Source organism: Platalea leucorodia, assembly GCF_965183815.1.
Source record: "Platalea leucorodia genome assembly, chromosome: 7".
Classification (NCBI taxonomy): Eukaryota; Metazoa; Chordata; class Aves; order Pelecaniformes; family Threskiornithidae; genus Platalea; species Platalea leucorodia.
The window spans coordinates 40,209,280-40,222,017 of record NC_138829.1 but is presented as its reverse complement, the minus strand read 5'-3'; the positions used below and the strand labels follow the sequence as shown (position 1 = coordinate 40,222,017).

Here is a 12,738-nt window from a genome sequence, read left to right as displayed (position 1 = left end):
TAAGTCAGTCTTGCCATTTCCCTGATCATTTTGCTGCTGTTCTTTTTGAATACCTCTCAATTTGTCATTGTGAATGCATCTAAGGCAAAGGCATTGGCACTTTGCTAAGTTTATAACACATCCAAGTTTCTCAGGCACTTTCCCTGAGTAAATACACTTCAGTGTAATCCTGCAAATGGACATTTTTTTTCTGGCTCCATATACTTGAGATTAAGATTGTACATGAAAGTTGTCAAAACTAAGGAGATACAGCATGTGAAGTCGTGTGCAGCAGCACGAATAGTCCTTCTGCAGGGCTTATTATGAGACCACTGTCTGGGACAGGCTGTCAGCACTGGCATGTGCTGCACCTAGCTCCAGCAACTCCCCCTCAGTGATTTCTGTTTGATGCCCCCAGTCCCACCCTGGCCCCTTCAGCTGACTCCTTCAGGCACAGTCAGGACTGAAGTTAAGGAAAGCAGGTGGAGGTTGGAAAAATGGCATATTGCTTCTCATATGGCTCAAACAATCTACTACAAATACCATGTTGTGCACACAGACACCCAAGCTGGGCCATTAGTGTCATGACTGGTGTGACAAACCCTTGGGCTGGTGGATTAACTTTTGCTGGTTTCTGTGTGAACTTGCAAACAGAAGAGGCAGGGATGTTCATTCTGCAGGGACAGAAAATAGTTGCTTAATTTAGCCAGCTAGCTGCCCTCTCTTTCCATTGGTAAGGCAGGTTCCCACTCAAGCTCTGAAACATAGGGTGGATGAGTGTTCACTGTCCCCAGCAAGAGTCAACTGTATTTAACGGAGAGCATGCTGGATCGGCTACCTTCTGAATAGCAGGCTAGTAATGTGTATGGCTCGAGGCAAAAGATACAGTGGTAAAATTCCTCCCAGATGTGGCTGTAGGAAGCTCAGGACAACGTCTGCCCTCAGTGCAACAGGGTAGACAGTGGAACAGTAATGAAGAAAGCCAAAAACTGTAAGAGACTTCAAGTAATACCCGTATAGTGAGCCAAGACTGTGCCTGCCCTTTTGTAGGATGAGGCTGTAAGTGGAAACACTGAATGTATCCCATTCTCACAGCTAAATCTTGCTTAAGATTTTTAATTTAAAATGTTCCAAATACACCCAAAAGTTAACTGCTGAAATGCATACTGTTTCCTTTCCACAGCATGATTAATATTTTCTTCTGTCCTGCTATTCTTCCAGTAAAATCGCATTGCGTCACAACACTGAAGCATAAGTAATCTCCAACTCTCCCTCAGCAGCAGCATCGGTTTTTAATCCACATACAGCATTTTAGAAGCCACTGAAATAAGCTCTTTATGCTTCGTGATTGCAAAGATTTTAGTGTTGGCTCATGCATCAGGCAATTCAGAAGCATATTATAATGTCTGAAAAACCACGGCAACCTCCAAAGAAATTCCTCCTGAACAGACAGCTAAGGAATGTATTTAGCCCAACCTGAGAGGAAAAGATCCTTTGCAGGGAAGAACCTGGCTGAAATAGAAGAGCTGCTGAGACAGAGTTGGCTGTTGCAGACCTACGGAGGCTTGGCCTGTCGCTCCTCTCAAGGGTGCAGTTGAGCATCTTGCCTTATGTCTCTTAGCATTTGTGGGTTTGCATGAGGGAATGAGGGAATACGTTTAGCAGTATAAGTTGTAAATTTCAGGCTGTCATTTCCCAGGAAATTCCCGGTCTATTAGAGTATATTAAACTGAAGGATGGAGAACTGTCCTCAGCAGAAACTCCTTTGATTCAAAATGCAGCAGAGCGGAGTCAGTTGCATGCCAAGAGAGGCCTTGTCTTTTTCTTCTTTTTGTAATGTGACCCTCCTCCTTGGATGTCTATTCTCCAGCCAGTTCTCCTGTCCCAGTCCAAGTCTGAAGTGTCCCAGTCCAAGTCTGAAGTGGGGGCCTTGAGTGGGGTCCTTGCATAATCCTGTATCCCTGCTTCATCAGAGCTACATCAAGCGCTCTGGCTGCACTGAAGCTGCAGATTTCTCAGCACTTGGATGCTCTCCTGGAAGAAACCCTGTAGTTCCTCAAGCTTCGATCAGTTCTGCCAGTTGGGTTGTTTGCAAATATGCCAATGACCACACTGAGAACTGTTTTTCTTGAGACTTGCAAGCTATTGCCTATTGCAACTGGAGGCTGAGCCCGTTTATAAACAGAGACTTGCTTACTGCAGTATTTTGTTTCTTTACCACCATCTGGCATTTTCAGTGAAAGTTAGCATACCTGGCTAAAGCAGCCACTTTTGGCTAATCAGATTTGGAGTGACCTGACAGGCTGTCACACCCTGGCCCGTGACTTGCAGATTGACAGCTTTTGCCAACAGCGAAGAGGACCTGGCACAGGAAGGGATCCTCCAGCTAGGAAGAGTAGTGTTCTGCGTGCGCTGGAGTGAGGAGCCACCCAGATAGCTTTCCCCAGGTATGAAGTACCAAAGACAGGTCCGTGTCATCACTCCACTTCTCAATATCCTGTTAAGCTCCTTTTCTAGTTGCTGTTCTGCCCACATGCATTTAAATCCTTTCCTGCTTAATCTGTATTCACAGTATATTAGGAAAATAGCATTTTAGGCTTGGTTAATACACAAGCCTTGGACCTCTGGAGAACTGAGTGTAAGAGAGATGCAGGTCACACTGAAATGAGCTTGGGTCTCATCCAATTGCTAAAGAAAACTTACTAATAGCAGCTATGCTGTATAATTTGATGTCATTCCACATGACAGTGAGTTTTTATTATTAGAGCTCCAGGCTAGAAGGGGTGAACAGCAGAAGGACTCAGACATATTGGCAGAACTGTGTGCATGCCTAGGGCTGTGGGACATAAGTGAGCGCTGCTGCAATATGACTGAAGTGCTTTGGCAAAGATCTGCGGGAAGCCCCCTGTCCTGCATGTCTGTAGTTGAGGTAATGCTTCCTTCACCACCGCAAGCATTACTCAGGGAATAAAGTCTGTGATCTGTTTTTGACTCTCTCCTTCCACCTCTGTGAACCCAAGATTCTGGATCCTGGTTTAGAAAAATGTCTTGGAGGAAACTGAAACTCTTCTGAAGTTGCTGAGTGTTTTGCACTTGACCATGTAGGGCTGGGATTGCACTCACTGGTTTCCTGAAGTGATGTTCTCTAGCTTCGTCTTTTGTGCTCTCATATTTTGCATCTGGATCAACACATCTCGGAAAATAATGCTGAGATATTACTTTGATGCTCCCTGGCTGGTCTCCTGCATCAGTCTGATGTTGTCTTTAATCCTAGCTTTTATATTGAGCTTTAACATAGCAGAGGATTTTTCTGGTGTATGAAATATGATAGATCAGTGCATTTATTAGTACACACACTCTCATGAGGCTGCCTAGGTAAGTTGACCACAGGGGCCAAGCGCTGCCAAGCCCACGACTAAGCCTCTGGGAAAAGACTTTCCACAGTGTATCTAATAAAGCCAGAGGTGTGAAGAGATGCTCCTTGCCAGTCTGACTCCTTTCATGGAGCACACTACTTAGCATCTGGAGCCCTGGGTGTCCTCCTCTTGGATTTGTTGAGCCAAAGGTCTCTTCTGCAGTGAGCAAGCTCCCCCATCCTACAGGGAGGAGACATCTCTACAAAGGAGAGCTTGGTGTGATGGTGTGTGACTTGGCTCTCAAAGAGGAAAGGATTAAAATCAAGCCTAGGTGGTAGGGCAGTCTGTTATTGGACCTGTGTTGCCAGGAGTGCTCCATGATCTGAAGACGAGCAGAGGGTGAGGTGACTTGGCCATTTCCTTCAGTCCCTTAACATGGTCCTTGCTCACTAGCAATGTCAGAATATCATCTGTAGCTCTGGTCCCCCTTTACTGTTATTCTCTTGCTCCTAGAAACAAAGCTTTGCCAGGGAAAAGGAAATAATCCTACTGAATTATATGCAGATGGTGCTTTGAGAGGAGATATGGTTAATTACTGGTTCATCACCTGCACCCATCCTTGGTAAAGGTGTCTTTTTCAAAGTAGTGTGTATGGTCATGCACAGACATCAGAGCAATTGGGCTAGGTCAGAACAAAACCCCAATCTAGCCTGGTATTCTGGCTCAGATGATGATCGCGTGTGATACCTAGTGAAGAGTAGAAGGGCATAGCAAGGATCTACAACGCTTCCTTTGAATATTCAGAGTTTGCAACTATTTGCTGAAACCAGATTTGTTTAGCAACTCCCAGTGGATTTCTTTTCTGTGTGTTCATACAGATCATAGGAAAGGGTGGGTGAGTGTCTGTTCAGCAGCGGATGGATGTGGTGGAGTGGAAGATCCAGTCTGTACTAGGGTGATAAGTGGAATATTGCTTAGTGTGTTGGCTGCTCAGAGAAAGTAATACCTGAGATAGCAACAGACGTGGTCTTGTCTCCAGCCTCTAGGGAGCTGGTTAGTTAAGCTGCTCAGCACAGTTACGCAGGAAAGATTTTGGTGATACACCATGGAAAATAATGGTCTGAAGTAGGGAGGTAAAGAGAAAGTTAGTGATAGAAACTTCAGTGTTATGTTATGATATTAATTGATGGTAGAAGTTAGTGGTTACATGGACGGGCCTCTCCTATCTGGAAACCCATGTTTCTGGTAGGAGTTCCCAGGAACTCCTGCTCTGAAAAGTCCCAGGATGACATAACCTGCTAGTATCACCCCATCTGCTTCTCCATCCTAGACCTACCAGAAGCATATCAATATAATGAAGCTTTTTAGTTTCTTTCCTTTCTGGAAAGTTAGGACATGGTTCACTGTCTCGGTGAGCCTTTCACTTCTACCTCTGCGTGAAGGATGGATAAATGAAGTGAGTAACACAACAACTGACTCAGAGTATTTCCCAGAATCTAAACTATCTGTCTCACCAGACATTTTGATCTCTGAACCAAACCAACCAGGAAATCAGGGAAGGCTTGAATAAAAACTGTAAACTTTCAAATTCTACTTTGTCAGGGACCTGTATGTATCTTAACCGAAACACTACAAACCCTCAATGCAAAGACGTTCCTCTCTGGGTTTGAACTTTGAGTCCTGGGCTATCTGCTGCTTTTGTGAAGCAGCTGCAGTTTGGTTAGCTTTCCTCCCTGCCTCTCTTCGCTTCTGAGCTGTTCGCTGTCTCTGAAGATGGAAATGAGACAGAATGCTCCAAGTCCCTTTGTGTAGAGTTTACGGCATGATTTTGCAGGCAGTATGCGATGCAGGCATGAATCACAGCTCCCTTTAAGATACTGCTGTATTTGATTCCCTGGCTCTTCCATCTGACTCAGAACAGGCTGCAGATTTTTGTTTTTAATCTAAGCAATAGCCAATTTACTCCTGAGACGAGTATTTGCTGACTGTTGCTGCTGTTCTTATGCTCAGAATTGCAAACCCCTTGGAAATCGAGGCCAGCTTGTGCATGTGTGTACAAACCGGGTTTCAAATCTGGCTTGAATTCTCTCTTCCAGCTCAGCAAGTGACTGACATGTTCACTTTAGCATAGCTTCCTCCCGAGACAAGCCGTGGGCTGTGCCAAAGTGCTGTGAGGCGTTCACTGCGCGTTCAGTCGCACACCGGAGGCAGATTCTGCAGCACCCTGGAGACAGGGGTGAGATGAGGACAGTGGCGGCCATGATTCAGAGCTGCTTTGCATTTTGGTCTTGCTAATAGATATAGTCCTGAAAATTTTTATTTGCAGTGAACCAAGATGCAAATCAGATCCCACTTCAATAACGCCTTTGTGTTATTGAAATTATTTGAAAGAAAGTACTAAACCAGTACAGCTTCTGTTCAGTTCAAATTCGGGTATGGCTGAGGTTGTTGCAGTTCAGTCCATAATAGTTCATTAAAGGGATTCATAGTGAAAAATACACCATTTAAATACAGAAATGTCCATGTGATGGTCATAACACCTGGTATCAGCCAGAGAAATACTTTTGCTTATCTCTCCCTTATCTCTGGTGGGGCCTCCTCATCATTTGTGTTTCCAGAGCTGTCCTGCAGCTGTCCTTCTGTGCAGGGAACAAGAGCGGTGCAGGCAGATGGGGGACAGGGAGGACTTGTGTTCTGGCAGTGCCGTGCACATATGAGGTGAACATGTTCTGTGCATGGTTCTAACATGGTAATCAAGGAGAGGTTTGGTTTTCGCTGCTTGTTTGCTTATTTGTTGTTTGGATCCAACATAAACTTTAACATGGAGGAGGAAAAAGCTATAGCTGAAAGTGGCTTTCAGTTTAACTTCCTTGTTTGAAATACAAAGCCTGATGCAGACCAGCCTCTGCAGATAGCTCTGACTTTGATAACTGGCAAGAGCATTTCTAATTTAAAAAGTCTCCCTTCTCTTCCTATTAGTTACTCCTCTAAGCAAAGCAGCTGGCGTGACCTGGGCATGTTTTGCTTGTATTGTTACTGTGAGACAATAGCTCAGCCTGAGGGAAGAAGACAACCTACTTACCATATCCTCTGGGAGTGTTACAGCGGGACTCTGTAGAAACCAGTGTTTCTCTGAAGCTTACTGAGACTATCTGACAGTCTGAGGAGTTATCCCATGAGATCTGGGAGATCAAAGAACTGAACTGAGGGCTATGTGTCCATGGGAGGCAGGCTTTGGGCTCCTCAGCAGATGTGGCTGATGTGGCTGCTGTCATATGGACTCACGTATGTAGCCTCCACCTCTGTATCTTCTTCCCCAGTCAGAGCTGGGATATTCCTGCTGCAGAAGACAGGGCAACAGAGATCTGTGTAGAAGGGCAGCAGAAGGCAAGGGCACATCATGTCCCTAAATACGAGGCATGGTGTTCAACAGAGGGTTCACTGCTAATGCACTGGCAGAGGTTGAGAGCTACCTGACCTAGCTCCAGTCCAATGCTCTGATGTATCCTAAAAACAAGAGTTTGCGTAATTCAAGTGAAGAGGTAAGTGGAGGTTATACGAGGTCTGAAGAGAGCAGTGGGCAGGGGTCCAGCCAGGGTCAGGTGGCTTGCTGCCTTCCTGCGGTAATACATCATTTGTGATACCAAAACTCACAAAGAACAAGAAGCATTACAGCATTTTCTGGAGGGAAAGTGAACTGCTGCATTGCCAGAGGCAAGCATTTTGGGGGAAATGGTTTAAGGTATCAAGACTGGCCATACATTAAGTCAGGCTTGGGGGCTGCACTTTCCCTATCAAAGCTATGGTGTTTTTCCACAGTAGCAGTGGTCTCACAGAAAGCATTTCTAGGTGATCTACAGAGCTACTGCAGTCATCAAAAATACATAAGCAAGCAGTGTGAGGAAAGTAGATGGAGTACGCCAGACCTCTGGTTACCTGACAGCAGAGGGGTTCTCGCCCATACTGTGGCAGCTCAGTGATACCAGACACCAGGCAAGGTGCAGCTTATTCTGGCTCCACCAGAAGCAGCTACCAGACCCAAAAGAGAATTTTAGCTGAATGAACCTGTTATGTCATTGTATGGGGACAAGTGAACAACACTCATTTTTCTTGCAGTGCTTGATTAAAATAAGAATTCAGTTGCTCTGAGTTACTAGAGATGCATCTTCACTGCACAGTAGCTGTAAGTGAACTGTAAATATACCAGGCACAGGCAGTTCCCACTCATTGCCTGAAAACATCATTTCTGTAGCAGCACAGCTCTGCAGCTAACCTAAGAAATACTGGTGCTGAGCAGGGCTAATTATCTCCAATGCAGCACTGCCCTGGCACAGCCGTGTGGCTTCCCGCTCCAGAATTAGCTTAGCTGGGACTTGTTTGGGTATCTATCTGCACTGTCCTTCATGGTATGGTGGAAACAGTGAGCAGTGCTTGGTGGAGGAGTGTCGCTTCCGTGCACCGGACTGCAGTATTCCTCTGCTCTAAATGTACTGGGGAAGTGCTGGACTCCAGAGCAATGAGGTCACTTAACAGCTCCTCTTGAAAATTTGTCTTTGAATTGGGTGAAGCTGTGGTCACCTTGGACGTAATTTTGGAGGAGCAAGCCCTTGTCCCTTCTGGAAACGATGCTTGATAGTATGTGATGCCTCTAAGCAAAACGTTGACTAGTATGCTCGGAGCTTCTTTTTTTCTATACAGCAGTTACCAGGGTCATATAGATAATTGCTCCTCTGACCTACTGGAGGAATGGATCTCTCTTTCCAAGATCTCATTGCCTAAAAGCAACTTAATAAAAAGTAGATGTTGGGAGGTGATGTAAAATGGTATGCAGAAAATATTTGGGGATTCTTTAACTCAAGACTTTGAAGATCAGAAAAGACAAGTGAGTTGGTAAAACTGGCTCAGCATGAGCTATTTAAGTGAGAAGATAGATAAATAATCACACATCCTGTAGCAGCTGGATTTATGGAGGTTCTGGTCCAGTTATATCAGGGAATACAGGGAAATGCCTTATGTGGAAAGGACTAGTGAGCATTTTTTGGAGACCTAATCCCAGTCAGCTGTATAAACACAGTGCCCACTTCGGTTGGTCTGTAAGGAGTCCCAGTTTGTTTGTCTCAAGGTAATTTCAAAATCACTCTTGTCTTTAAGACAAGTTGCCCGCAGGATGGGAGATGGGGGATATATCCTAGGCCAAGATTGTTTCTTTTCCACTAATGCTTCCAAATGTGGCTTTTCTTTTACTGTAGTACTGGATAAATGAATACACTTCCACCTTGGGGATTGGTGTCTTCCACTCTGGCATCGAGATCTACGGCAGAGGTATGAAGTATTTCCTTTTCACTACCTGCAGACCATGGGGACAACTGTATGGTTAGTCTGATATGGAAAAGTACCGCAAACTTATAGCTTTTGGCAAGGAATGTTTTGAGGAGTCAAAAACTCAACCAGTTCTCTTTTTAGAGTCCATTGTGGAGTCCAGCAGGAACTCGTGCAGTTCTGTCATGACCCACGTAGCCCTTCTTATTTTCAGCATGTAACTGCAGCCTCTATAGCTTGTGCAGGTGTGTAGCAGGATGGCAGACAGGAGGGACGAAGCAATGTTGGAAAGCTGTTCTGCAGTGAAGGAGGGGGAGAGAGAAGGGCAGAAATGGGGGAAGGGGAAGAGAGAGGCGGATCAGTGGTTGTCTTGTGAGCTGAATATGCATGTTTGTGCTAATTCTGTGTCAGAGTAAATCCATTTTGCAGTAATTCTTTATGAATGTCTGTGGTCTAGAAATCTTGCAAGCTGGATTTCCAGATCTTGGAAACTGTTCTTTTGAAACAGCAGAGTTAGTTACAAGGAAAAGAAAATGTCTCATAAGACTATTGAAATGGTCTGGATGGGGTCGAAGCTGATTAGAGCAACCATTGCAAAAGGAGCAGTCAAGGGATCTGGGAAAACAGCTGTAGTACAGTGAAGGACAGACTAGCATCACTGACTTCCCATTTCCTCCTTCAGCGTTAAATGGGAATGACTTGGGATATCTCACTCACGGTATTTTTAGCCAGTGCCATGCAGTAGATAAACCCCCTGGGGTGCCATGTTCCATCTTGAGCACAGAAGTTTGCACAGGCCGTGTGAGATGGCGTGGATAACACCGTGAGGTCTACAGGCTGTGTGTCACAGGCCATGCAGGATGGCCTCTATGGCATGGAGGGACCTCCTGGCTCAACTTGTGTGCTGAGGCAGCAGAGCACAATCAGCTTGGCTTTCTGAAAAGAATCCCCAGTCACTGCCTGTAAATCCCTCTGGAAGAAGAAGACTTGATTTCTCCCTACTCCAGAAAAGACTTCTTCCAGCTCAGTACCACCATCAACAGTCTCTTGTAGTGTTTCTAGATGCCTCCACCACAGAACTTTCCACTGACAGGAAGCCACCTGGATGGGCACAGAGACAGACTTGGAGAGTTCGTCTGGCACTGTGGGAAAGCAGCAGTGTTATTATGGAGGGAGGCTGTGAGGGCACCCTCAGGCTAATAGGTAACCAGACAGAGAAAATGGCTTTCAGAGTCTGGCTGAAATCAATGATGGCCATGGCCCAGCCCCTGGTGCTGATGCTGAGCTGTGCAGACAGCTGCCATAGACTTTTTCCTGACATTGCGTTCATTCAATTACTCACAGTCTGTTTCTTTCCTTGTCAGAGTTTGCCTATGGAGGGCATCCCTACCCTTTCAGTGGGATTTTCGAGATCACACCTGGCAGTGCGGTAGAACTTGGCGAGACCTTTAAATTCAAGTAAGGGCCCTTTTCTACCTCTTCCCCTCTCCGCTTTGGTAGCCATCAGTATAGGGGGAGCAGGGAAGTCCTCTCTTCTGGGTCCCCCTTTCCCTCTTCTCATAAGCACCCTCACTGCATCCTTTACATGATCCTGGTTTAAAGGCAGCCCTGCAGGAATTTTGGATGTCGATAAAAGAGTGTGTACACCAAACAGGGAACAGTGCTGAACTGTGTTTGGCAGGGTTTAAAAGCATACTTACAAATAAATGCAGTTCTCTTTTCTTATTTTCTTTTTTTTCTGCACTCCCAGTTTCACCTGTCAGCAAGAACGGGAGTGACTGTGTGTTGCATAGACCCAGTGCACAGGGGAAAAAACAAAATCTAGTCTTTTTATGATGAGTATCACCTATTTATGGATACTGCACAGAGTACCAGAAGTCATCTCGTGTGTTTATTGCTACTCTGTCACAAGGGACAGGCCAGCTGCTAGAGGAGCCTGACAGGATGCTGCATTAACGTGTTGTTCAAGGTGCTCAGACTGTGGGGCTGTGGGTCAAGGAACTGCCCATGGCAGGTGGGGCCTGACCTTCCCAGACGGCCAGTTTGTCAAGGGTTGTGGGAGACTTTTAGAAGCATGAGCGCCATTGAGTGAATATTGGGAGAAGCAATAGATTTCTGCAGAAAGTTCTCTGTCTGCTCCTTCTTGGTCCACCCCAAGGAAACCTTCTCCATCATGACGAAATCATCTCCTCTGTCCTACTGGAAGTTTCTATTGAGGGGTGACGGGCAGAGTGGGAGCAGACCCCCAGAGCTGATACTTCCTTAGGGGTGAGCAGGAAGCTCTCGGGGCTGTTGCCTGTGCTATAACCTGCTTTGTGGATAAGCTGGGGATATTACTGTGCCATTTTGTCAGCAAGAGTCTCCGATAGCCCCAGACATGCACGTCCACGTTTTAAGCCTGTCCTTCTTGCCAATGTCTGATCCTTTCCTTTTCCCTGGGTATGTATCACTCGCTTCACTCTATCTTTCCATGTTTCCTGTTGCGTGTTTTGTTTTTAACTAGAGAATCCATTGCCTTGGGCACTACAGACTTCACAGAAGAGGACGTGGATAAGATCATGGAAGAGCTGGGCAAGGAGTACAAAGGAAACGCATACCACCTGATGCACAAGAACTGTAATCACTTCTCTGCTGCTCTGGCTGAGGTGGGCACAGCTAGCTTTTTTTCTTTTTTTCCTTTTTTTAAATATTTTTTTGTATTTTTTTGCTGCTTCAGACCTGTAGTAGTGCTTGCAGAAAGGGAACTGCGGTCAGCACAGCCTGCCAGGCCAGAGCCCGTAGCCACATCTTCTGTCTCTGCCCTTAATATTTTTGGAAGCCCTTTGCTGTTGAAAGGGATGAGATCAGGAGGTGCAGATGCAGCAGATTTATCACATGCTTGGTCTAAACTGTGTGGGAAATTAGGATTGCCTGCATTTTGGTTCACTGAATAGGCGCTGTGCAAGAATTGGAAGGGCAGACCTGGCTAGCATGCATATGTGCATCATTTTAATAACAAGCACAAATAACCCTACATGATCTGCAAAGGAATAAGAATGGATTATCAGTGTTCTGCAAACAAAAATATGCAGTATTTAGGAAGTGGGTGTCCCTTTTCCTTATTTAATGTGCACCATCCAAGAGCAATTAAAAAAAAGTATTGATTTTCTCATAGACATCTTCGGTGCTTATTCATTTTCATGTTCACAAACCCACTGTGAATTATAAGAGAGCTATTATTTCTCTTCAGAGAGAACTGAAGCACAGAGAAGCACAAATTTATCCCAACTCTCGGCTAATTTGGCATATTTGATTTTCGATTCCTGAAGATCTGATTATTTCGGGGAGAAGCTGCCTTCCTCCTCACCCTCCAGATGAGATGTTTAAAGTGTATTTCAATTAAAGTGTGAGTATTCAGCACTTGTGTAAATCTGAATTCAGGATCTTGACCCAGTGCCAGAAAAAGACATGAAAAGCACAAAATGGAAGTCACCTTCCATAAAAGCTGTTTCTGTGCTTTCCATAGGTGTTTATGGCAAAGGCGAGGAGAGAATATTGTTCTTCATAATAGAGTTCAACTGCTTTAACAGTGAAACTTTCATTTCTCTTTCTGGGGTCCCCATCCTCATTCATTACACAGCTCTCCCCTTTCTTCATCATAGGGGGCAAGAGTCCTATGCCAATAACCTCTTTTGCCGCAAGTGTCCATTCATCCCCAAACAGGCCCATCACAGATCCTGAGTGAGATGAGATTCTGTAGAAAAAATACTGCATGATTTTGTAAGAAAAACCCTAGTGAATCTGAGAATCAGCAATTCATTTGCGAGGGACCTGCTTAGGCTCTTAGTAAAACCAGTTCTCTATCAATCAGTTTCATCCTTGCTAATTATAGAAAGAGAAAATGACTGAGTCCTTTCTGTAAATGTTAGCACATAAAACCAAAGGAATTGTATTGGTACAGAGAACGAAGTTTCAAGGAGTACAGTGATCAAATCAATGTTAGCCACGCTACTGGTTTGGAGTAAAAAAATCAAATTACTACAACAGAAAAAGGGAAGTTTAAAAATTATGAAGGAAACCCAGGAGAAACCTGTGTGATTATTAG

The 12,738-nt window shown here is 45.0% G+C and overlaps 1 protein-coding gene across 1 annotated transcript in view; it reads left to right on the top strand.

Moving 5' to 3' along the window:
- The window catches only part of LOC309593093 (deubiquitinase DESI2-like), a gene marked incomplete at its 3' end in the record, with an annotated part of 56,747 nt that overhangs the window by 27,952 nt on the left and 16,057 nt on the right, over positions 1–12,738 (top strand). Inside the window, exons 3-5 of the mRNA XM_082317222.1 lie at positions 8,585–8,657; positions 10,019–10,112; positions 11,158–11,299. Of these exons, the coding sequence (XP_082173348.1) occupies positions 8,585–8,657; positions 10,019–10,112; positions 11,158–11,299 (309 nt within the window). The remainder of the gene's footprint in view (positions 1–8,584; positions 8,658–10,018; positions 10,113–11,157; positions 11,300–12,738) is intronic.